Raw genomic sequence first — 26,632 nt, 5'->3', positions numbered from 1 at the left:
GAAATTATTGGAGCTTGCAACAAAGGCAATGTAAAAATTGTGGGGGACTTCAATCTTTATTTAGACTGGGACAATCAAATTGGCAAGAATGGCCTAGAAGATGAGTTTGTAGAATGTTTTTGTGACAGTTTCCTGGAACAATGCATTGTGGAAATGCCTATGGATCTAAGTGTAATGAAGCAGGGTTAATTAATGATGTCATAGTACAAGATCCACAGGGAAATAATGATCATAATGCCATTGGATTCCCTGTTAGTGACATACTCCAATCACAAACAAGAATCTTAAACTTGAACAAAGCCAATTACATAGGTATGAGGGGTGAACTGGGTAAGGTTAATTGGGTAAACAGACTGAAAGCTATGGTGTAAATGAACAGTGAGAAACATTTGAAGAAACAATTCAAAATGTCCCAACAAAAATACATTCCATTGAGAAACAAAAACTCTGCAAAAAAGACCCATCCATAGCTCACTCAGGGAGTTAAGGATTGTATTAGATTGAAAGAAGCTTACAACCTTGTGAAGAACAGTAGCAGGTCTGAGATTTGGGAGTGTTTTAGAAAGCAGCAAAGGGCTGCCAAAAAGTTGATAAAAAGGGAAGAAATAGAATGAGAGTAAACCAGCCAGAAATATAAAACCAGATTGTAAGAGCTTTTATAAAAAGTCGCTTAGCAGAGGCAGGAGAAATGATCACGTGGAACGAGGAAAGGCCAGGGGCATTGAATAACTATCATGTGCTTGTCTTAAGTTACATACCAGAAATTGATAGTAACCTAGGGGCTATAAATAGTGAGGAAATTAATATCAACAAAGAAAAAGTATTGGAGAAACTTAAGGGGCTAAAATCCAACAAATCCCTGGGGCCTGATGACCTACACCCTAGGGTTCTGAAAGAGCTGTAGAAATAGTAGATGCGCTAGATATGATTTTCCAAAGCTCCTTAAATTTGGGAACAGATTTGGAAGTTGGCAAATGTTACACTGCTTTTCAAGAAAGGAGGGAGAGAAAACAGTAACTACAGGCTAGTTCGCCCAACATCAGTTATTGGCAAGATGCTGGAATCAATTATTAAGGACATCTTAATGCACTTGGAAAAGCAGAATATGATTAGAACAAGTCAACATGGTTTTACCAACAGGAGAAGCCCTGTTTGACAAACTCATTAGAGCTTTTTGAGGATGTAACTAGTAGGGTAGATAAAGGAGAACCAGTAGATGTAGTATATCTGGATTTCGAAAAGGCGTTCAATAAGATGTTGCACAAAAGGTTAGTAAGCATTATAAGGGCTCATGGAGTTGGGGGTAATGTTTAGCATGGATTGAGCATTTGGTAACAGAAAGAAAGCAGAGAGAGGGCATAAACAAGTTGGCAGGCAGTGAATATTGGAATGCTGCAAGAAGCAGTGCTGGGTACTCAGCTAGTTACAATCTATATTAATGCCTTAAATGAAGAGACAGAGTAATATATCTAAGTTTGCTGATGATACCAAGCTAGGTGGGAAGGTAAGCTGTGGGGTGGACATAGAGAGGCTGCAAAGAGATATCGACAGGTTAAGTGAGTGGGAAACAAGATAGCAGATGGAGTATAATTTGGGGGAAGTGTGAAGTTATTCACTTTGGTGGTAAGAATAGCAAAGGAGAATATTTTTTAAAAGATGAGAATCTTGTAACTGTTGATGTTCAAAGAGATTTGGGTGTGTTTGTACAAGGGATGCAGAAAGTTGGCAAGCAAACGCAGCAAGCAATTAGGAAAACAAATGGCATGTTGGCCTTTATTGCAAGGGGATTAGAGTACGAGAATAAAGAAGTCCTGCTTGTATTGTGTTCCAGTGAGACCACACCTGGAGTAGTATGTGCAGTTTTGGTCTCCACGTTTAAGAAAGGATTTACTTGCACTGGGGAGCGAAGGATCATTAAATTGGTCCCAGGGATGAGGGGGTTGTCCTATGATAAGCCGAGTAAATTGGGTTTATATTCTCTGGAATTTAGAAGAATGAGAGGCGATCTCAGTGTAACATACAAGACACCAAAGGGGCTTGATAGGGTAGATACTGAGAGATTGCTTCCGCTGGTCGGGAAACCTAAAACACTGGAACGGTCTCAGGACTGAGATGAGGAGGAATTACTTCACTCAAAGACTTGTGATTCATTGGAATTCTGTACCCCAGAGGGTTGTGGATGCTCCATCGTTGAATATATTTTAGGCTGGGATAGATAGAATTTTGCTGTCTCAGGGAATCAAGAGATATGGGGAACGGATGCGAAAGTGGAGTTGAAACCCAAGATCAGCCATGATCGTATTGAAGTGTTCTTATGTACCACTTACCATGCACCTGCCCTCATCTGATGAATCAGTGCTCCTCCATGTTGAACACCACTTGGAAGAAGCACTGAGGGTGGCAAGAATGTACCCTGGGTGCGGTCTTCAATGTCTGCCACCAAGAGTGGCTCAGTAGCATCACTACTGACAGAACTGGCTGAGTCCTGAAGGGTATATTTGCCAGACTGGGTCTTTGGCAGGTGGCGGAAGTTTCAAGGAGAGGGAAAAAACCTACTTGACCTCGCCCTCACCAGACTACCTGTTGCAGATGCATCAGTCCACAGCCATATCGGTAGAAAAGAAGCCCTGCGTTCACACTGAGGATACCCTCCATCATGTGTGGCACTACAACTGTGCTAATCAGAGATTCAGAGCAGAGCAGCTCAAAACTGGGCATCCATGAGGTGTTGTGGGCCAGCAGCAGCAGAATTTTATTCTACAATGTGACGCCTCGTAGCTGATTGTATCCCTCACTCTACGATTGCCATCATGCCAGGGAACCTTCAGTGAAAAGTGTAGAAGAACATGCCGGGAAAAGCACTCGGTGTAACTAAAAATGATGTACCAACCTGATAAAACTATATGCATGCTAAACAGCATAAGCAGCATGCTGTAGACAGAGCTAAGTGATCCCACAGTTTAGATCAGTTTAAAGTGCAGTCCTCTCACATTCAGTTGGGAATTGACAATTAAGTAACTAACTGGAGGAGAGGCTCCATTGAACATCCCCATCCTCAACAATGGTAGAGTCCAATGTGTGAGTGTAAAAGACAAGGCTAAAGCATTTGGGACTATCTTAAGCCAGAGGTGCTGAATCGATGAAAAGGAATAGGCCGTTTCACCCCTTGAGCCTGTTCTGCCATTCAGCAGGATCATGGCGGATCTGCGACCTAATTCCCAATAACCACCTTTGTCCCAAATCCCTTAACATTTTTGCCTAACAAAAATCGATCAGTCTCAGCTTCAAAATTAACAATTGATTGCACATCAGTTGCCAGACAGGAGAGTTACAGCATAGACAGAGGCCATTGTGCCCATGCCAATCTTGCAAGTGCAGCTTTGCCACTCCCCTGCCTTTTCCTAGTGGCGTTGCAAATCTTTTCAGATAATTATCCAATTCTCTTTTCTAGGCCTCGAATGTACCTTCCTCCACCACATGCTCAGACAGTGTAGATCCTAACCACATGTTGCGTTTAAAAAATATATCCTCATCAATGTTCTCAGGTTCTTGATCCTTCTGCCAATAGGAACAGTTTCCCCATATGTACCTTGTCCAGCCCCCTGATAGTTTTGAATGCCTCTTTATTGCTACATCATATTTTCAAGTGGCTATCTGCGTCTGCAGCTCACCAATCTCATTTACCATCATCCACACATTCACATACATGCAGTGAACCTAATTTTACCCTTATTCACTCTTTTTCTATTTCCCTCTTACTCTGATCCCACCTAATATCTTATTATCTCCTACTCTATTGTTATCTCTCTCTCCCAATTGTCTGTTATCCTTGTTTGTCTGCTGCAGTTTTAGCTCCTGTTTCCCACACCTCTGTCAAGTTAGTTAAAACCCTCCCCAATAGCACTAGCAAATCATCCCACAAGGAACTCAGTCCCACTCTAAGTGGAACCCGTCCAACCTGTCTGGATCCCATCTCTCCCACGACCATCCTGATGTTCCAGGAATCTAAAACTCTCCCCCCACACTATCTCCGCAGCCTCATATTCATCTGCTTTATCCCCCTATTTCTATACTCGCTTGAGCATGGCACTGGGAGTAATCTGGAGATTGCTGTTTTTTAAGTCCTGCTTGCTAATCTCTCCCTTAGTCCCTAAACAGTGCCAGCCGGACCTTGTCTCTCTTTCTATCTATGTCTTTCACACCAATATGGACTATGGCTGATGGCTGTTGACCCTCTCCTCGGTGCTCTGCAGCTACTTACTGACATCTTTGACCTTGGCATCAGTGACGCAACATACCATCCTGGATCAGCGCCTGCAGCTGCAGAAACACCTATCTGTTCCCCACCTACTGAATCCCTTATCACTATCACTTTTTAAATCTTCCTGCTGCTCCTCCATTGTACAGCTGAGCCAGCTGTAGCACCCTGACTCTAGCTGCACTCCCCAGAAGAAGCATTGCTCTCACCAGTACTTAAAAGGGAATACTGGTTGGAAAGTGGGGTGCACTCAAGGGAGTCCTGGTTTTTCTAGGCCTGCCATTCCCTCTCTGCCTGCATACCCTTAAATTTTGGGGCAACCCCCTCTATAAACGCACTATCCATGAAACTGAGCCTCACAGATATGATGCAGTGACGCCAGCTGCTACGCCCTTTCCGAACCCTGGGGCTTAAGCTGCTGCACCTGATGAGCGGGTTCTCTACCACGGTCTACCGCAAGCCTACCTTCACTGCTCAATATACACGTTGGGATTCCTACAGTTCCATGCTGTAACATTGTAAATAGGGCCTGAGCCATTTGCTCACCATGCAAGCTTGATGCTGAAAAAGGTATATCAAAGGCATCCTGTGGCATAATGGTTACCCTAGTCCGATCATTTTGCGCTGTACATCACGCAAACTCATGAATGGGTCTAAGGCCGTCGCTTTCAGCCCTGAAAAATGCCCAGTCTACCTCATTACCCTGGGAGGGCAAGATACCTCAAAACATTTGAGCAACATGTGAAGCTAGCTGTTTCATGCTGCTACTATGCAGTAGCAACACGAGTGGTGTTCGCCACTAACAGGATGCTGCTGTCAAGCCAAAAAGAAGTTCTGCCTCTCAAACAAATGAGTAATGTGGTATATGAATTTCAGTGCCAGTGTGATGCTAGGTATGTAGGCTGTATGTCCCAAAGACTGGCGGATTGGATCAAACAGCATGTCTCTTCCGCTGTTCGCAATGGGCAAGGTACAGATTGTACCCAACCAACCCGTGCTCGCAAAACTCCAAAACAGTGTGTCAAGCATTAGATTTGATTCTGCGATTGGACAACATTTGCTAAATAATCCTGTGTGCTGAAAATTATTCTGACAACCAATTTAAGATTGTCAGTGTGGCACATTTGTGTGTGCTGGAAGCTACTTATATTAATACACAGGGCCCTGTTCTTTGCAGGCAGAACATGTTTCAGCTAAACAAAATACGTGATAGCCATTCGCTGGCTCATTCCTCAGGGCAATGCCTTGACCAATCAGAGTCAAGCTGCCTGGTTAAATTTCAAACAATGCCTGGCAATTAACTGTCATTCATTATTAACTGGTGCATTCTCCATGGCAAGGCCTCGACCAATCAGAGTCCACTTGTCAACCAATCAGCTCCCTCTTCTCATACAGTATAAAGCTGCTGCTTCCCCTGACATTGGTGTTCTTGCGATTGTCCTGATGAGTGCAAGATGAAAAGCTTCAACAAAATGTCATTTTTCAGCAATACTCAAGTTCTGTACCACCAAACGACTATCTACTTGGTAGTTGATTAAAATTAAATTAAAAGCTTACCACGTGACTCCTTGGCCTCTCACACCCCCCCCCCCCCCCCGGCTCCGATCCCGGCCTGCTCTCGGTCACCCCCTCCTCCACTCTGATTCCGACCGTTTAGAAAGTACCCTGCTCTTTTTAGGCTCAAGTGGATGACCTCTGATCTGGCTACATTGAAATCCACTTGCCACAGTTTTCCCCATTCACTTAAAGTATCAGAATCTATTTGAATTTCACACTTCCATTTACACTGCTTACAATGCCACCAATCCTTGTGTTATCAGTAAACTTGGATATGTGGCTCTCTATCCCATCTAAGTCATTAAAAATGCAGTGAATAGTTGAGGCCCCAACATAGAATCTTGAGGGGCACTATTAGTCACATCCTGTCAGACCATTATCTTTGTGTTCTCTCCTGCCACTCAGCCAATTTCCAAACCAGGCCCCTAATTTACCTTCAATTCCATGAGCTTCAACTTCTGCTAACAGTCTCTGATGAGGAACTTCTTCAAATTCCTTCTGGAAGCCCTTATAAACAACTTCCACAACTTCAGTCACCTCATCAAAAAATTCAGTGGGATTTGTCAGGCATGGCCTACCCTTTTATAAATCCATGCTGGATTAGCTGAAATTAGCTAATTAGCTGAAAAATTTAAAGTTTTAGTCATTCATCCTTATAGACTCTAGTAATTTCCTAACAACAGTTGTTAGGCTAAACCTTTCATGGATAGCAGAGTGACATGCACACATTTTCCAACCTAAGAGAACAGCTCCTGGACCCATGAGAAATATGGTAGATTAGGACTTCTACAGTGTTCTTATCTACTTCCTTTAAAATCCTGTGATGGAAACCATCTGGTCCTGGGGATTTGTTACTCTTTAGAGCCATTATTCACTGTAATTTTGCTTGAGTTAATTTACTCCCTGTCCCTGATTCAGTAATGGGATTTCTGGCACTTTGGCCTCTTCCTCTACTGTAAGTACTGACAATATGTCGCCATTTCCTTATTTTCATTGATATCACCATTCTCCATGTTACCCCTGGTCACCATCTTTTTCCTTGGAATCCTATCTGATCCTGAGATGAGCTTTTGACCTCATTATCTGCACTGCCACTAAGACTGCGTAGTTCCACTTCTATAACATCGCCTGACTCCGCCTTGCCATGGCTCATCTGCTGAAACCCTCACCTGTACCTTTGTCGTCTCAAATTTGACTATTTGAGTGCACTCCTGGCCGTTCTCCCACATTCTACCCACCATAAACTTGATGTCACCCACAAAGCTGCTGCCGGTGCCCTTATTTATACCAGGTCCTTTCACCCATCATCCCTGTGCTTATTGACCGACTTTGAGGCACTACTTAATCAGAAGCCAATGTTAAATTTCTCATCCTTATTTTCAAACTCCTTCATGAGCTCACCCCTCCCTATCTCTGTAACCTCTAGGCCTACAACCCTCAACCTGGCACCTGGCAGGCAGCAAACCACGTGCAACTTTTGATGTTGCCTCAAACCCTCTACCGCCTAGAAGAACAAGAGCAGTAGGCACATGTGCACATCAGATGCAAGTTCCTCTCCAAGTCACATACCATCCTGACTTGGAAATATATCGCCTTTTTATCCTTGTAAAAATCCTGTAAATCCCTTCCTGACTGCGTTATGGCAGTGCCTGCATTATGTGGACTGCAATGGTTCAAGTGGTAATATAAACTGTGGCTCAGTAGGCCACACCCTCATCTTCGAGTCAGAAGCTCGTGGCTTCAAGGACTTGAACACAAAGACCAAAGCTGATAATCCAGAACAGTCTGAAGGGAGTGCTGCACTGTCAGAGGTGCTGTTTTTCAGATGTTAAATTGAGGTCCCATCTGCCCTCTCAGGTGGATATATGATTTCATCGCACTATTTCAAAGAACAGTGTGGGGGGATATCCCTCGTATCCTGGTCAATATTTACTCCTCAATCAGCATCACAGAAAACCTGGATTACCTGGTCATTATCACATTGCTGTTTTTGGGAGTTTTTGTGCAAATTAGCTACCATGTTCCCACATTCCAGCAATGACTATACTTCACCACTTGCAGCCAATTAAGTAATTTTGGCGTTCCCATGTGCCCGCTGTTTTTATTCATGTAGGTGCTAGAGGCCATAGGTTTGGGAGATGCTGTCGAATGACATCCTGTGATTGTGAAAGAACATAACGTAAGAAATAGGAGCAGGAGTAGGCCATTCGGCCCCTCAAGCCTGCCCCGTCATTCAATAAGACCGTGGCTGATCTGTCCCAGGCCTCAACTCCTCTTTCATGCCAGCTCCTCATAGCCCTTAACTCCTCGATATTTAAAAAATCTATCTACCTCTTTAAGTACCTTGTGACCTAGCCTCCACAACTCTGATGTAGGGAATTCCAGACATTCACTACCCTCTGAGAGAAGAAATTCCTTCGCATCTCAGTTTTAAATGAATGTCCCCTTATTCTGTAACTATGTTCCCTAGTTCGAGATTTCCCCACTAGTGGAACTAGTGAATGGTGCTATATAAATGCAAACTTATAGCTTCTTTATAAGAAGGTGGCTCACCACCAGCTCCTCAAGGGCGATAATTGCTGGCCTTGTCAATGAAGCCCACACCTCCTGAACGTATAAATAAATAAGGTACCCACCCACCCTGCATTAAAAATCAAGTATAAGCAGCAAGTTTGAGTGTCAGATGGAATTATTTGGTATTAACAAACTTACTTTGTTTTCTTTTAAAAGGCCTCAAGCTACGTGGGAAGGATATTGGACAACCCCTGGACAAGGGGCCAAAGAAAAAATGAGAACAAAGCCTCGAAATCAGTTCTCCCTTTGAACTGGTCTCCCCTGGCTTTTTTCACAAGTCAGAATGACATATTGCCAAGCTAAATATGGAAAGGATTGTGACCTGCCCCAGCTGAGTAACTCTAATTGATCTGCTGCCGGCATTCTGTTTCACCCAAAGAAAAGCTTAGTTTCCGATTCCCAGGCATGGTTTTGAATGCGATTAATCTGTAACCAGGGACAGAAGTGTGAAAACTTTATTTGTGTTAAATCCCCATTCCACAACTGCACCGCTGACTGGGTGCGTATATTATTTCCTCTCGCTTTCTCTCTTCTTTCCCTTCTCCCTGTAAGTTCTTGTAGAAATAAAGTTTAAGCCTTTGGACTTGGTGTCTGATGGTTTTGTGAGCATTTGCAATGAGGGTAAGACTGCAGCATTGATTCCTTTTTCTTAACGTTTACCTTGATCTCCCAAGCCCCTGGACAAGTTGTTTAGGGCCCAAACGGATTGCCAACTCTCTGCTTTTCCCAGCACACACGAGCCTCAGATGGAATTGAGTGCCTGCACATGAGACTTTCTCACCTTGTGCTGAGGAGCAGGCTGTGGAGAATTGTAGCAGGCAATTTTTGCATCAAGATGAGCAATTTGTATTCCCATGGAGGAAAGGCTCAAATTGTCCAGAAAGTCTTCCAGTGGGGAAAGAATGGCTTCTTTGGATGAGATAGAGAGAGTAGTCCAGGGCCTGTGGTATATGATCAAATTGGACCAAGATAGCCTTGCAAGTTGTTCAACTTCAGCTATTTGACCTCTACCGTAATTTCAAACAACCCTGACTGCACTAACATGTGTGGTGTGGGTGTTGATAGAGAGGAGGCTCGGCTGGGTATGTGCTCCTTCAGGTGCTTCAGAGGACACCTTGTCTGTCTGCACAGACAATTTATAATTAATCATTTTAAACAGTGTTCGGCAGTGGGATCTTTTATGTTCACCTGAAAGAGCAGAGGGGACCTTGATTGAACCTTTCATCTGAAAGTCAGCCCTGCTGACAGTAGATGACCATAGGGTGAAGTGCAAGGAAATAGCACGGGCATGACAGTGGAGGGTATACTTGACATCTGCAGTTCCAGACAGAGACAGAGGAGGAAAATCATGAGCAACACCACTGAGCAAGTCATTATCTGGGGTAAGAAGGTGTCAAGGAAAAGCACGTGGTCGTTGTCGAAGGAATTTATGACCTTTTGTGTGGCTGTAACTGGATGGTTGCACCCCAAGTACCAGGGTAGGGACATAATATAGTGGGTGGGGAAGATCCTCGAAAGGGAGGATGATGGCTAAAATCATGGTCATGTTGGAACCCAAGAGTTGACAATGGGGGTGGGGGACGGTGGCGGGGTGGCATTGGTGGAGAAGCATAACAAAAATTGTAGTTCTAGGAAAGTTGGTGGTGGTGGGGGGCAGGGGGTGGATAGCACCCATGCAGTCATGATGGCAAATTCAGAAGAGTGTACTGATGATAAATTGCAAAAGTAAAAGATATCTTGGAGCAAGTGGAGAGGAACTCTGAAAAGGAAGATTTAAAAAGAGCAGGAGCTGAGAGTGAAGATTTAAAAAGAGCGGAGATTTAAACAGAGTGGGAGCTGAGAGTCTAAGTGGAGGTTCAAAAAGAGGAGGAGCTGGACTCTGGGCTGAAAGCAGCACAAGGACAGAGCGAGAGTTCAGAGGAATCTCTAAGCTGAAAGTAGCGCGAGGACAGAGCGAGAGTTCTGAGGAATCTTGGGGCTGAAAGCAGCGCAAGGACAGAGCGAGATTTCCGGGGAGACTCTGGGCTGAAAGTGGCGCAAGGACAGAGCGATTCAAAAAGTGACATGATGCAGGAGAGGCAGCAGATTGGTAAGTAGGATCAGGCGAGTACTTCTACTTTTTCTACTAATTAAACTGCTGCAGTCCAATAGCTTAAACAAGATAAGGTGAAGACTTTGGACTGTAGTGGGAGTATTTGGAGTGGAATAAGGCCCCTGGTGTAATTAGTATTCTTTAAAGGGAGTAACTAACGAGCTTAATCTAAAGGGAAGTCATGGCAGTAGAGCTCGCACCCATGATATGCGCCTCTTGTGCTATGTGGGAAACCATGGACACTTCTAGTGTCCCTGGCAGCCACGTGTGCAGGAAGTGCCCAGCTGCAGCTACTGGCTAACTGCATTTCAGAGCTGTGGGTGGATTCACTGTGGAGCATCTGTGATGCTGAGATTATCGTGGGCAGCACGTTCAGTGAGGTGGTCACACCGCAGATAAAGACTGAACAGGTAAAGGGTTGGGTGACCAGCAGGCAGAGTAGAGGAAGGCAAGTTATGCAGGAGTCCCCTGTGCAGAGGCCGCCCCCCTCTCTAACAGATATACTGTTTTGGATACTATTGGGGGAGACGACTTCTCAGGGGAAAGCAGCAGGAGCCAAGTCCATGGCACCACGGGTGGCTCTGCTGCACAAGAGGGGAGGAAGAAGATTTGCAGGGCTATAGTGATGGGGGATTCAATAGTAAGAGGACTAGACAGGCTTTTCTGTGGCAGCAAAAAAGACTCCAAAAAAGGTATGTTGCCTCCCTGGCGCCAGGGTCAAGGATGTCTCAGAGAGGCTGCAGGGCATTCTAAAGGGGGAGGACGAACAGCCAGTGGTCATGGTACATATTGCTACCAATGACATAGGTTAAAAAAAAAAGGATGAGGTTCTACAAGCTGAATATAGGGAGTTAGGATGTAAATTAAAAAGAAGGATCTCAAAGGTAGTGATCTCAGGATTACTACCAGTGCCACGTCCTAGCGAGAGTAGAAATAACAGGATATATCAGATGAATACGTGACGGAAGAAATGGTATAGTGCGAAGAAATTCAGATTCCTGGGACATTGGAACCGGTTCTGGGGAAGGTGGGACCTGTATTAACAGGACGAGTTGCATCTGGGCAGGACCAGGACCAGTGTCCTGGGAGGGGGGCAGGTGGTTGTGTTTGCTAGTGTGGTTGGGGAGGGTTTAAACTAGAATGGCAGGGGGATGGGAACCTGAGCAGGGAGACAGAGGAGGGGGAAACAAGGATAGAAACGAAAGACAGAAAAGTAAAAAGCAAAAGTGGAAGGCAGAAAATACAAGGGCGAAAAACAAATGGGGTCACAGTGCAAAATAAAGCTAAGATGACTAACAAGGTTAAAGAGACAAGTCTAAAGGCATTGTATCTTAATGTGCAGAGCATTCGCAATAAGGTAGATGAATTAGCACAAAATAGATCTAAATGGTTATGATATAGTTGCAATTACAGAAACATGGCTGCTGGATGACCAAGGATGGGAACTGAACATCCAGGGGTATTCAGTCAAAAAGGGAAGGGAAGTGGGGTAGCATTGTTAGTAAAGGAGGAAATCAATGTAATAGTGAGGAAGGATATTGGCTCAAAGTCATGAGGTGGAAACTGTTTGGGTGGAGATAAGAAACACCAAGGGGCAGAAAACGTTGGTGGGGGTTGTCTATAGGCCCCCAAACAGTAATGGAGATGTAAGGGAAGGCATTAAGCAGGAAATTAAAGACTCATACAATAAAGTTACAACTGTAATCATGGGTGACATTAATCTACACATAGATGGACAAACCAAACTAGCAATAATACTGTGGAGGAGGATTTCCTGGAATGTGTATGTGATGGTTTTTTAGACCAATATGTTGAAGAACCAACTAGAGAGCAGGCTATCCTAGACTGGGTATTGTGCAATGAGGAAGGGTTAATTCACTATCTTATATGGGGAAGAGCGACCATAAAATGATAGAATTGTTCATTAGGATGGAGAGTGAAGAAGTTGAATCAGAAACTAGGGTCCTGAATCTAAATAAAGGGAACTATAGGGGTATGAGGCACAAGTTGAAAATGATGGATCGGGGAACCTTACTAAAAGGGTTGACAGTGGATAGGCAATGGCTAATATTTAATGACCGTATGCATGAATTACAACAATTATTCACGCCTGTCTAGCGCAAAAATAAAACAGGAAAGGTGGCTCAACCATGGGTTACAAAAGAAATTAGGGATAGTATTAGATCCAAAGAGGAGACATAAAATTGGCAGAAAAAGCAGCAAGCCTGAGGATTGGAAGCAGTTTAGAATTCAGCAAAAGTGGACAAAAAGAGTGATCAAGAAGGGGAAAATGCAGTATGAGAGTAAACTTGCAAGGAACATAAAAACTGACTGTAAAAGCTTCTATAAATATGTGAAGAGAAAGAAATCAGCAAAGACAAATGTAGGTCCCTTACAGTCAGAAACGAGAAATTATAATGGGGAACAAAAATGGCAGAAGAATTGAACACACATTTTGGTTCTGTCTTCACAAAAGAGGACATAAATAATTTCCCAGCAAGTTAGGGAACCAAGGGCCTAGTGAGAGGAAGGAATTGAAGAAAATCAGTATTAGTAAAAAATATGGTGCTAGAGAAATTAATGGGGTTAAAGGCTGAAAAATCCCCAGTGCCCGATAATCTACACCCCAGAATACTAAAGGAAGTGGCCCTGGAAATATTGGATGCATTGGTGGTCATCTTCCAAAATCCTATAGACTCTGGAGCAGTTCCTGCAGATTGGAGGGTGGCAAATGTAACCCCACTATTTAAAAAAGGAGGGAGAGAAAAACAGAGAATTACAGACCAGTTAGCCTAACATTAGTAGTGGGGAAAATGCTAGAGTATTATAAAAGATGTGATAACAGAACACTTGGAAAGCATTAACGGGATTAGACAAAGACAGCATGGGTTTATGAAAGGGAAATCATGCTTAACTAATCTGGAGTTTTTTTGAGGATGTAACTAGTAAAATAGATAAGGGAGAACCAGTGGATGCGGTGTATTTGGATTTCAAGAAGGCTTTTGATAAGGTCCCACATAAGAGGCTAGTGGGCAAAATTAAAGCACATGGGATTGGGTTAATAGACTGGCATAGATTGAGAATTGGTTGACAGACCGGAAACAGAGAGTGGTAATAAATGGATCTTTTTCCAGGTGGCAGGCAGTAACTAGTAGTGTTCTTGGGCCCTAGCTATTCACGATATATATAAATGACTTGGATGAGGAAACCAAATGCAATATTTCCAAGTTTTCTGATGACAAAAAACTGGGCGGGGTTGTGAGTTGTGAGGAGAATGCAAGGAGGCTTCAGGGCAATTTAGACAAGTTGTGTATGAGTGGGCAAACACATGGCCGATGCAGTATAATGTGGATAAATGTGAAGTTGTACACTTCGGTGTGACAAACTGAAAGGCAGAGTATTTAAATGGTGATATATTGGGAAATGTGGATGTACAAAGGGATCTGGGTTTCCTTGTACACCAGTCAATTAAAGTAAGCAGGCAGGTGTAGCAAACAATTAGGAAGGCAAATTGTATGTTGACCTTCATTGCAAGAGGATTTGAGTTCAGGAGTAGGGATGTCTTACTGCAGTTATACAGGGCCTTGGTGAGACCACACCTGGAGTATTGTGTACAGTTTTGGCCTCCCTACCTAAGAAAGGATATACTTTCAATAGAGGGAGTGCAGCAAAGGTTCAGTAGGCTGATACCGAGGATGGCAGGACTGTCGTATGAGGAGAGATTGGTTCGACTGGACCTGTATTCACTAGAGTTTAGAAGAATGAGACGGGATCTGATTGAAACATATAAAATTCTAACAGGGCTAGACAGACTGGATGCAGGGAGGATGTTTCTCCTGGTTGGGGAGTCTAGAACCAGGGGCCACAGTCACAGGATAAGGAGCAGGCCGTTTAAGACTGAGATGAGGAAAAATTTCTTCACTCAGAGGGTGGTCAACCTGTGGAATTTTTTACCACAGAAGGCTGTGGAGGCTGGGTCACTGAGTATATTCAAGAAAGAAATTGATAAATTTTTGGATATTAGGGGCATCAAGTGGCATGGAGAGAAAGCGGGAATATGGCGTCGAGATAGAGGATCAGCCATGATATTGAATGTTGGAGCAGGCTCAAAGGGCTGAACGGCCTACTCCTGCTCCTAGTTTCTATGGTTCTATCTTAAGTTATAGTGCTCCCCAGTGGGACCATTGACATAGGGAGCAAAGCAAAGAGGTCCTGCAAAAGGAGTATTGGAAGTTGGGAATAGATTCTTTTTAAAATAAGATGCCACAGGTCATGCTAATTGGCATAGCATTGGGCAGATCACAAAGGTAAATGTGGTTGAGTGAGTGGCGTGGCAAGAAGGGGTTGCATTTCGTGGGTAGCTGGAACCAGCACTGGGGCAGGATTATTGCAGTATATAATGTATTTAGAAAGGATAGGGAAGGAAAAAAATTCTGAAGGGGTTTGACAGGGTAGATACTGAGCAGTTGTTTCCACTGGCTGGTCAGTGTAAAACACGGGGGCACAGCTTCAGGATGAGGGTCCGATCATTTATGAGTGAGAAGAGGAGAGATTTCTTCACCCAAAGGCTTGTGAATCTTTGGAATTCTCTACCCCAGAGGGTTGTAGATGCTCCATCATTGAATACATGTAGGGCTGGGATAGACAGATTTTTGGTCTCTTAGGGAATCAAGGGGTATGGGGAGCAGGCAGGAAAGTGGAGTTGAAGCCCAAGATCAGCCATGATTGTTGAAGCTGGAGCAGGTTCAAATGGCTGTATGGTCTTCTGCTATTTCATATATTAAAAAGTGAGAGGTTTTTTTTATATACATTCATTCATGGGATGTGGGCGTCGCATTACCCTTGGTGGTAAGCCGCCGCCTTGAAACGCTGCAGTCCATTTGGTGTAGGTACATCCACAGTGCTGTTAGGGAGGGAGTTCCAGGATTTTGACCCAGCAACAGTGAAGGAACGGCAATATATTTCCAAGTTCGGATGGTGAGCGACTTGGAGGGGAGTTTCCAGGTGGTGGTGTTCCCATCTATCTGCTGCCCTTGTCCTTCTAGATGGTAGTGAAAGTTGGTTTTGAGGACGCTGCTAAAGAAGGCTTGGTTGGTGAGTTGCTGCACTGTACCTTGGAGATGGTGCACACTGTTGTCACTGTGCGTCAGTGGTGGAGGGAGTGAATGTTTATTGTGGCGGATGCAGTGCCAATCAAGTGGGCTGCTTTGTCCTGGATAGTGTCAAACTTCTTGAGTATTGTTGGAGCTGCACTCATCCAGGCAAGTGGGGAGTATTCCATCACACTCCTGACTTGTGCCTTGCAGATGGCAGCCAGGCTTTGGGGAATTAGGAGGTGAGTTACTGTCCACAGACTTCCCAGCCTCTGACCTGTTCTTGTAGCCACGATATTTATATGTTAGCCCAGCTCAGTTTCTGGTCAATGGTGATCCCCAGGTTGTTGATAATGGGGGTTTAGTGATGGCAATGCCATTGAATATCAAGAGGGAGATGTTTAGATTCCTCTCTTCTTCGAGATGGTCATTGCCTGGCACTTGTGTGGTGTGAATATTACTTGCTACTTGTCAGCCCAAGCCTGGATATTGTCCAGGTCTTGCTGCATTTGGACATGGACTGCTTCAGTATCTGAGGAGTCGCGAATGGTGCTGAACATTGTGCAATCATCAGCGAACATCCCCACTTCTGACCTTATGATGGAGGGAAGGTCATTGATGAAGCAGCTGAAGATGGTTGGGCCGAGGGCACTACCCTGATGAACTCCTGTAGTGATGTCCTGGAACTGAGATAATTGACCTCCAGCAACCACAACCATCTTCCATTGTGCTAGTTATGACTTCAAGCAACAGAGAGTTTTCCCCCTGATTCCCATTGACTTCAGTTTTGCTTGATGCCACACTCGGTCAAATGCTGCCTTGATGTCAAGGGCAGTCACTCTCGCCTCACCCCTTGAGTTCAGCTCTTTTGTCCATGTTTGAACCAAGGCTGTAATGAGGTCAGGAGCTGAGTGACGCTGGTGGAACCCAAACTGAGTGTCAGTGAGCAGGTTATTTCTGAGTAAGTGCTGCTTGATAGCACTGTTGATGACCCTTTCCATCACTTTACTGATGATTGAGAGTAGGCTGATGGGGCGGTAATTGGCCTGATTGGATTTGTCCTGTTTTTTGTGGACAGGACATAATTGGGCAACTTTGCACCTAGCCGGGTAGATGCCGGTGTTGTAGCTGTACTGGAACAGCTTGGCTAGGGGCGCGGCAAGTTCTGGAGCACAAGTCTTCAATACTATTGCTGGAATATTTTCAGGGCCCATAGCCTTTGTAGTATCCAGTGCCTTCAGCCGTTTCTTGATATAACGTGGAGTGAATCGAATTGGCTGAAGACTGGCATCTGTGATTTAAAAAAAAAAAAATTCATTTACTGATGTGGGCTTCGCTGGCAGGGCCAGCATTTATTGCCCATCCCTAGTTGCCTTTGCGAAGGTGGTGATGAGCTGCCTCCTTGAACCGCTGCAGTCCATGTGGTGTGGGCACACCCACAGTGCTGTTAGGGAGGGAGTTCCAGGATTTTGACCCAATTATGCTGGGGACCTCAGGTGGAGGCTGAGATGGATCATCCACGTGGCACTTCTGGCTGAAGGTTAGCAAATCTTCAGCCTTATCTTTTGCACTGATGTGCTGGGCTCCCCCAGTAGTGAGGGTGGGAATATTTGTGGAGCTGCCTCCTCCAGTGAGTTGTTTAATTGTCCACCACCATTCATGACTGGATGTGGCAGGACTGCAGAGCTTAGATCTGATCCGTTGCTTGTGGAGTCACTTAGCTCTGTCTATCATTCCTGCTTATGCTGTTTGGCATGCAAGTAGTCCTGTTTTTTATAGCTTCACCAGGTTGGCACCTCATTAAAGATAACAATGGCAGTGGGGAAAAGGACATAAATAAAACTGTAGTGCATATGGATTGAGATAAAGGATAATAAAAGATTAATTATGTTGTTAAGGATATTCTGTAGCTCGACTAATAGTGGTTAAAAAGGCGGAGGAAGAAATCTGTGGGTAAATCTATGAAAAGAGTGAAAAACATCAAATAATAATCAGGGGAAATTCCTACTGCCCCAAAATAAATTGCAAAGACGTGGTCAGGAAAAGGGAATGAAGTTTTAAGTGTGTACAGGGTTCCTTTCTAGCCTGGCCTGTAAGAAGTCCAGTCGGAGAGGAAGCAGTGCTGGATCTAGTCAAGGGAAATGAACCAAAAAGAAATGATAGAAGCATCCATAGGCGAACATCTGGGTATAAACGATCAAAATGTAATAAAATTCAAAATAATGATTGAGAAAGACACAATTAGGATGAAGACCATAATAGATTAGAAATAAAACTAATTTTGACGGGTGAGAATGGAATTGGGGAAGGTAAACTAGAGAACAAAAACTGACAAAACAGCAGTGAGAGATCCTTAAAATGGTGATACTTAAAATAGAGTCCAGCGGAGCATACAAACATACATATGAACAAATGGATTAGGAGTAGGAATAGGCCATTCTCCCCCTCGAGCCTGCTCTGCCATTTGGTAAGATCGTGACTGATCTGCTTGTGGCCTTAAATCTACTTTCCTGTCTGCCCCCTGTAACCTTTGTCTCCCTTGTCAATCAAGAATCTAACAGCCTTGAAAATATGCCAACGATCCTGACTCCACTGCATTCTCGGGAAGAGAATTCCACACACCAACAACCTTCATCTCCATCTTAAATGGGAGACCCCTTCTGTTTAAACTGTGTTCCCTGGTTCTAGTCTCTCCCACAAGGGGAAACATCCTCTCACCACCCTCATCAGAGAATGCATTCCTCTTAAAAAGGACAAGAACACACTAGCCCATAATGATACACCATGGATAAATAGCAAAAGGATCTGGAGCCAATGCTGATGGATAGAGTTAAGATTCAGATTAGCCATGATCTCATTAAATGGTGGAACATGCTTGAGGGGCTGAAAGGTTCATATTTCTAATTAAAACATAAAGGTGTACATGAAGTACATAGACGATAAAGAAGAAGATGATAAAAGGGAATGTGGAGAGGTTAGGAATATCAATGAACAATTGAAAAAACAAAGCAACTATAAAAGTAAATTATCAAGGAATATAAAAGAAATAAAGTATTCTACAGAATCATAAATATCAAAGAAATCAGGAAATAGGGCCACTAAGAGTTACACAAACTCTCAGTAATGACAAAGAAATGGTAGAAATCTCTTACCTCGGTATTTACCAGGAAGACTACCGAGGAGATGATGTATAGGGATAAACAGATTAGGAGAGTCAACAGGTGGCTGAAGGAGGGATTCCAATTCATGGGATATTGCAGCAGCACTGGGGTGGGAGGGAACTGTACAGCTGAGAATAAGGTGCTAGCCAAAAAGCTAAGGCTGTAAATAAGACTTTAAACCAACAATATGAGGTGTGGGGGAGGGGGGTGCATTTGACAGGAGCTGCTGGATACTACAATAAACTTCATTTTGAGTATTCTGAATCTTTAGAATTCTCTACCCCAGAGGCCTGAGCATGCTTAGCCAGAGTATATTCAAGCCTGAGATCAATAACGTTTTGAACTCTAAGGGAATCAAAGGATATGGAGACTGAGCGAGAAAGTGGAGTTGAGGTTGAGGATCAGCCATGGTCTAATTGAATGACGGAGCAGGTTCAAGGGGCCAAATGGCCTATTCCTGCTCCTAGTTCTTATTTTTTAATGATAAGAGAAACAGGAAAAGGGAACAAAAGGCAAACTAAAGGAAGGGTTAAGGACAACATGAATGGCCAAAGATAAATAAAGACAGAGCATAAAGATAAAATAATTACTAAAAACAGGGGCTGGGAAATAATGAATAAAAGCAATGTAATCTGTTGCTACAGCTGTACTTAGTATTCAAAGCAAAATGGGTGAACTGGTGGTAATGATTTGTCGGGTCTGGATACAGTAAAGATGACTGAAGCATGGCTACATAGAGAACAGATCAAATTATCACAGAATATAAACTGTAAAGTGTTCTGCAGACAAAAGGAAAATTAAAGTAGATATAGTAACTAAAAACAAATAAAAATACCTGGAAAAACTCAGCAGGTCTGACAGCATCTGTGGAGAGGAACACAGTTAACGTTTCGAGTCTGTATGACTCTTCAACAGAACTATGGAAAAATAGAAAAGAGGTGAAATATAAACTGGTTTAAGGGGAGGGGGGGTGGGACAGGTAGAGCTGGATAGAGGGCCAGTGGTAGGTGGAGATTGCCAAAAGGTGTCATTGAAAAAAGGACAAAGAGGTGTTGAAGGTGGTGATATTATCTAAGGAATGTAGTATCTTATAGTTACTAAAAGTTGAACAAGACAAGCATGCAACAATAGCAAAGGCAGAAGTATTGAATAATTTTAATAACTCCGTTTTTACAATAAAGGATAATGAAAGAGACCACTCAAGCAGTGATTCTTAAACGTTTTTGGTTGAAGGATCACTTTTCAATTAGTAATCACAGACGCCCCCCTTCTCTCCCCCCCCCCCTCACCCCCCCCATCTAAATTATACTTTATAATAATCATAATATGAAAGTGCTGCTTACTGATATCGGTGAGTTGGGTGTTCCTGCTTCTCGCTGCAGAGCCTGTCTACCCTTGGTGTGATATTTGACAATGGCACTCGTAAATCATAAAAGTCAATGTTTCTTTATTTCTCAGAGAAAACTGGATAGCATTGCAAAATGTCGTTCCCCAAAACCCTGGTAAAAATCCCATGTAATGAAAAATAGAATTTGATTTACTCAAGCCTGGTAATGCAGTGGGCCTGCAGAAGCCTGGGAGACTAGCTGAAGGCTAGTCTAAGAATTGTCTGAAATCTTTATGCATCTCTTTGAGTGACTGCACCAGTGCAAGTGGCTACCAACTCCTAACATTTGCCATATCATTCCATATGGGGCTTTTAACCAAAGAACTCAGCATCGTAAACAGGTCCTGAGTAACAAGATGAACTTGGAGCCCTGGGCGATGGCCCACCCATAAAACTGTCCCTGCTTGGTAAGTACCTTCACATTCTTTCACAGGCCCCTGGAAAGTTTTTACAAACTTCCAGGGCCTGTGGATCGCAGTTTGAGAAGCACTGCTTTTGAGGATGAGCTTAAGAATATTAACACAGTCGGGATAGAAAGGAGAAAATAAATGACTCACTAACAAAACGAAAGGAGGGTAAAACCCCAGGCCTGGGTGGTGCACAATCAGACACATGCACACTTGAGGAGACTAGGGGGGAGTTAGCAGAGACAATATTAATGGAAAGAAACTGGAACCTATAAAAAAAGTGATAGAAGAGCATCTACTGTCATAAAATATAATAAAGAATAGTCAGCATGGACTCTGAAAGGCCAAGTAACCAACCTGACAGAATTCTTTGAAGACCTAACAAAAAGAGTAGACAATGGTAACGTTGTAAATGTCATATATTTGGTACCACAAGGTATGCTCATGACAAAGGTTAGCGCATGTGGAGTCAGTAACTGTTGAATGATGCATTGATTGAACGGTTAACAAATAGGAAGCAGAATCGGGGTAGCAGGTAGTGTTCAGATTTCAGAAAAATAGCGAGCAATGTTACACAAGAAGCAGTGTCACTTCATAATTTGTGAATTCATAATTTACGTTAATGACTTGGCATAGGTAACTCAATATGAAAATTATACCAAACTGGGTATAATATACCCTAGCATTGAAGGCGGATGCAACATAATACAGGAAGACATAGAGCTGAATTTTCAGAGGAGTGGTGATCACTGGGGGATTGCCAGTCAGCTATTTATTTAAACAAAAGTGGAGCTCTGCATTTCTGGCCCAGACTTCCGAGCTGGGCCTCTTCAGAGGTGTGGAGCGCACCTGTTCTCAGAGTCCTTCCTTCGTAGTGCAGGAGCATCAGGGGAAGCCAAGTCATACCTACTTTCTACTGCACTCACTGCTGCATTTTGGTAAATAGAGAGTTTAAAGGTCCCAAAGCCAGTTTGTGAAGCTGAGAGAAAATAAGTGGGTGAAGGGGTAGGGTGGCAGGTAAGTGGGTGAGGGGGTAGGGTGGCAGGTAAGTGGGTGAGGGGGTAGGGTGGCAGGTAAGTGGGTGAGGGGGTAGGGTGGCAGGTAAGTGGGTGAGGGGGTAGGGTGGCAGGTAAGTGGGTAAGGGGGTAGGGTGGCAGGAAAGTGGGTGAGGGGTAGGGTGGCGGGCAAGTGGGTGAGGGGTAGGGTGGCGGGCAAGTGGGTGAGGGGTAGGGTGGCGGGCAAGTGGGTGAGGGGGTAGGGTGGCGGGCAAGTGGGTGAGGGGGTAGGGTGGCAGGCAAGTGGGTGAGGGGGTAGGGTGGCAGGCAAGTGGGTGAGGGGTAGGGTGGCGGGCAAGTGGGTGAGGGGGTAGGGTGGCAGGCAAGTGGGTGAGGGGGTAGGGTGGCGGGCAAGTGGGTGAGGGGGTAGGGTGGCGGGCAAGTGGGTGAGGGGTAGGGTGGCGGGAAAGTGGGTGAGGGGTAGGGTGGCAGGCAAGTGGGTGAGGGGGTAGGGTGGCAGGCAAGTGGGTGAGGGGGTAGGGTAGCAGGCAAGTGGGTGAGGGGGTAGGGTGGCGGGCAAGTGGGTGAGGGGTAGGGTGGCGGGCAAGTGGGTGAGGGGTAGGGTGGCGGGCAAGTGGGTGAGGGGTAGGGTGGCGGGCAAGTGGGTGAGGTGTAGGGTGGCGGGCGGGCGAGGGAGTAGGGTGGCGGGCGGGCGAGGGAGTAGGGTGGCGGGCGGGCGAGGGAGTAGGGTGGCGGGCGGGCGGGTGAGGGAGTAGGGTGGCGGGCGGGCGGGCGAGGGAGTAGGGTGGCGGGCGGGCGAGGGAGTAGGGTGGCGGGCGGGCGAGGGAGTAGGGTGGCGGGCGGGCGAGGGAGTAGGGTGGCGGGCGGGCGAGGGAGTAGGGTGGCGGGCGGGCGAGGGAGTAGGGTGGCGGGCGGGCGAGGGAATAGGGTGGCGGGCGGGCGGGCGAGGGAATAGGGTGGCGGGCGGGTGAGGGAATAGGGTGGCGGGCGGGCTGGGGGGTCCAGCGGGGAGTCGGGTGGTGGTCAGTCGTATAGTTACCCAGGACTTAGAACTGGTTTTAATCCTTCTAAACTTTCTTGGGTAACTATTCTGTTAAATAAGTCAGAACCATCCGAAGCATCCGACTTTGTTTCAGAATTTCAGAGGCTTCAAGATGCAGGGGAATTGCCCGTCGGAAGTCCAAACTTCCTGGGAAATTCCCACATTGTGCATCCCGTCCATGGATGAGGTTTCCTAAAAATTCCAAAGGCTGCTTGGCCTTTTCGCCTGCCCGACAACAGTAAGGTTGGACGGGCAGCAAAAAATTGAATTCAATTAGATCTTTAATGGCCTCATTAGGCCTGTTAACTGTTGGCAGGCGTGCTGCCAACTCCCGCGCATACCCGCCCACCGAAATAGCGCACGTGTGCAATGATGTCACGACGCTCACTTGATGCCACCGCGTGTCATTTTACGCTCGTTCAGGTCAGGCATGCGCCCGCCTGACGAGCGCAATATTCTGGCTTGACCAAACTTATTGAATCTTTGAAGAAGTAACAGAAAGAGTAGACAAGGCTAATTGCAGATGATGCAATATATTGAGGAGAAATATTTTTAATCAGCGAGTGCTCTAGGAGACTTGTGTGAAACTTGCTATGATTAGGAGTAACTGAGGCCAATTGTATAGATTCATTTAAGGGGGAGCTAGATAAGTACAAGAGGAAGCCAGAAATAGAAGGATGGGCTGAGATGAAGAAAGCTAGGAGGAGGATTGTGTGGAACTCAAATGACATTGACTACAGCCAACGCCATCTACAACTGATGCTCCCTGATTAACCTGCCCCATATTCGGTCTACATGATCCTTTTTAAACTTTATTTTTTTCATGGGATGTGGGCATCACTGGCAAGGGCAGTGTTCGTTGCCCATCCCTAATTGCCCTTTCAGAGGGCAGTTAAGAGTCAATCGTATTGCTGTGGATCTGGAGTCACATGTAGGCCAGACTGGGTAAGGACGGCAGATTCCTTCCCGAAAGGGCGTGAGTGAACTAGGTGGGTTTTTATGACAATTGATGACAGTTTCATGGTCACCATTACTGAGACTAGCTTCATATTCCAAATTTATTAATTAAATTTAAATTCCACCAGCTGCTGTGGGATTTGAACCCATGTCCCCAGAGCAGTAACCTGGGCCTCTGGATTACTACTCCAGTGACATTACCACTGTGCCACCATCTCCCCCACCTGTGGCTGCTACTCCTCCCAGGTGAAGCTCCCTTAACCAATGGTCCACAAAACCGACACTGTCCCAGTGAGGACGGTGCACGGAACCGACACTGTCCCAGTGAGGACGGCGCGCGGAACCGACACTGTCCCAGTGAGGACGGCGCGCGGAACCGACAATGTCCCAGTGAGGAGGGCGCGCGGAACCGACGCTGTCCTCAGCGAGGAGGGCGCGCGGAACCGACGCTGTCCCAGCGAGGAGGGCGCGCGGAACCGACGCTGTCCCAGCGAGGAGGGCGCGCGGAACCGACGCTGTCCCAGCGAGGAGGGCGCGCGGAACCGACGCTGTCCCAGCGAGGACGGCGCGCGGAACCGACGCTGCCCCAGCGAGGACGGCGCGCGGAACCGACGCTGCCCCAGCGAGGAGGGCGCGCGGAACCGACGCTGCCCCAGCGAGGACGGCGCGCGGAACCGACGCTGCCCCAGCGAGGACGGCGCGCGGAACCGACGCTGCCCCAGCGAGGACGGCGCGCGGAACCGACGCTGCCCCAGCGAGGACGGCGCGCGGAACCGACGCTGCCCCAGCGAGGACGGCGCGCGGAACCGACGCTGCCCCAGCGAGGACGGCGCGCGGAACCGACGCTGCCCCAGCGAGGACGGCGCGCGGAACCGACGCTGCCCCAGCGAGGACGGCGCGCGGAACCGACGCTGCCCCAGCGAGGACGGCGCGCGGAACCGACGCTGCCCCAGCGAGGACGGCGCGCGGAACCGACGCTGCCCCAGCGAGGACGGCGCGCGGAACCGACGCTGCCCCAGCGAGGACGGCGCGCGGAACCGACGCTGCCCCAGCGAGGACGGCGCGCGGAACCGACGCTGCCCCAGCGAGGACGGCGCGCGGAACCGACGCTGCCCCAGCGAGGACGGCGCGCGGAACCGACGCTGCCCCAGCGAGGACGGCGCGCGGAACCGACACTGTCCAGTTGGTGATGCTGCCCATTACTGAGACTGGGTTGTCCCAGATGGAGATTCAGCATTTTATTCTCTAATATTGTTTGATTAAACTTCCTTTTTTTAAAATGTTGGTTGAAGTGTCAATCTCTGTTTAAAAACATGCTCTATTTACCTGTCTGAGGAAGCACTCAGCACAAGCAGGGCACTTGCAAACAGTGAGAAAGTTTCAGCTTCCCTCTAACCTCTGCTGATAATTCAGTCGGTAGCTACAGCACAGAGCTCAATGGGCAGGTCCTATCACTATTGATGACCGCTCAGCTAGTCACATAAAACCTGCCCCACACCAGAAACACACAGCCATATAAATATTATTTTATAAATGCACCAAGGAATCGGAATGAATAATTATTTATTGAGTGATTATACTCCGATTAGCCATGCCCTATGTACACATACCCTAATGTCAATCAATATAATCAATCCTTAGAAATAATTGGAAAAACTTTACAAAAGTTCCAGTGGAGTTTCATAGTCTTGTGCTTTCTTGGATCCTTGTTTGTTGTCCTGTTTGAGAATGCCACATTTGGGTGCACAGGGACACCTGATAATAGAAAAGCCTTTGCCTGGAATGACCGTGTGTTGAGCCACACAGTAGCAAGTTCCCAGCTTCAATCTCCGCTTTTCGCTGAGCTAACATGTCAGCCAGGACACCAACTGGGTTATAATTGGCCTTGGGAAATTCAACCAAGGGGGGAAATAGCATACAACGCCAAGCCTATCATTACCAGAGACCTGAATTGCCAGCAATGTTAAGTCAACATTGACCGACCATCCAGCTCAGCTCCCACATTGGCTTATGGCCTGATTGGGAATAAGATTCATCAGGGCTGCAATTCTTTCCCAGCTCATTCTGTACATCACTTCAATAACCACAGCAGCAGTATTTATTATCCAGTTGAAATAACCTGGACACAGCTGTTGACCAGACATTGGAAATGCCCATTGGAGGGAACTGCAGGTATCAACACTGAGTACAAGCAGGGAAGCAATCATCTCCAACGTATCCCCGGGGCGTATGGAAAGAACTTGTGCAGTCGGTCAATTGTCCTCGTCACCCAACAATGTAAGGTAGATATGGAGAGACCAGAGGTTCCTCAGGATTAAATCAGTTGTCATTAAGTTAGCTGAGAGAGAGAAGGAACATTAGAATGAACTAACAGATCTCCTGTGGCATTGCTCGCATCATTGGACTCTTGTTGGAGTTAAAGGGAGGGGAAGATGTATGTCACCAGTGACAATGTTTGGACAGGAGTTTATCATGCACAATGAAGTGTTCTTTGATTGGTTGTTGGACATTATCTAAAGGGATGGACTTGCATTTTTATAGCACCTTTCACATCCTCAGGACATTCCAAAATGCTTACAACCATGAATTAACTATGAAGTACAGTCACTGTTGCAATGTCAGAAACATGGCAGCCAATTTGTACACAGCAAGATCACACAAACTGAAATGTGATAATGACCAGTTGATCTGTTTGTGATGTTGATTTAGGGATAAACGCTGGCCATGACGCAGCAGAAAAGGCCCAGCACTTCTACAAGGAGCCTAGTTTCCCTAAAGCAGATAAAGAATCACAGAAAATCGATGACACAAAAAGTGGCCATTCAGCCCATTGTGTCGCTTCCAGCCAAATACACTGAATTTAGTTAATATTAGGGTGGCTGAAATCCCCTACTATTACTGCCCCATTGCTTCTGTATATCTCAGCAATTTGCCTACCTATTTACTCTTGTATCTCGCGCGCTCTCTCTCTCTGCTTAGGGATCTATAGTAAACTCCCTAATTGACCTTGTTACCCCTATGGCTGACCTCTTTTGACACTCCTTCAAACATATCATCATCCCTCCTGCAGCTGTGATTGTTTCTTTAA

The 26,632-nt window shown here is 45.8% G+C and overlaps 2 protein-coding genes across 4 annotated transcripts in view; one reads left to right on the top strand and one right to left on the bottom strand.

The window, feature by feature from the left end:
- edf1 (endothelial differentiation-related factor 1) overlaps nt 1-8,972 on the top strand; it is a 28,188-nt gene extending 19,216 nt beyond the window's left edge. For both annotated transcript variants that reach the window (XM_078550461.1, XM_078550460.1), the window contains one exon: nt 8,546-8,972. In XM_078550461.1, the coding sequence (XP_078406587.1) occupies nt 8,546-8,692 (147 nt within the window). In that variant the 3' untranslated portion in view covers nt 8,693-8,972. The remainder of the gene's footprint in view (nt 1-8,545) is intronic.
- The window catches only part of LOC144685677 (LIM domain transcription factor LMO4-A-like), a 104,053-nt gene that overhangs the window by 25,416 nt on the left and 52,005 nt on the right, over nt 1-26,632 (bottom strand). The window lies entirely within an intron of this gene.

This window comes from Cetorhinus maximus, chromosome 10 (genome assembly GCF_964194155.1).
Source record: "Cetorhinus maximus chromosome 10, sCetMax3.hap1.1, whole genome shotgun sequence".
NCBI classification, from domain to species: domain Eukaryota; kingdom Metazoa; phylum Chordata; class Chondrichthyes; order Lamniformes; family Cetorhinidae; genus Cetorhinus; species Cetorhinus maximus.
The sequence above is the reverse complement of the archived record's forward strand: the minus strand, read 5'-3'. Positions and strand labels throughout refer to the sequence as shown.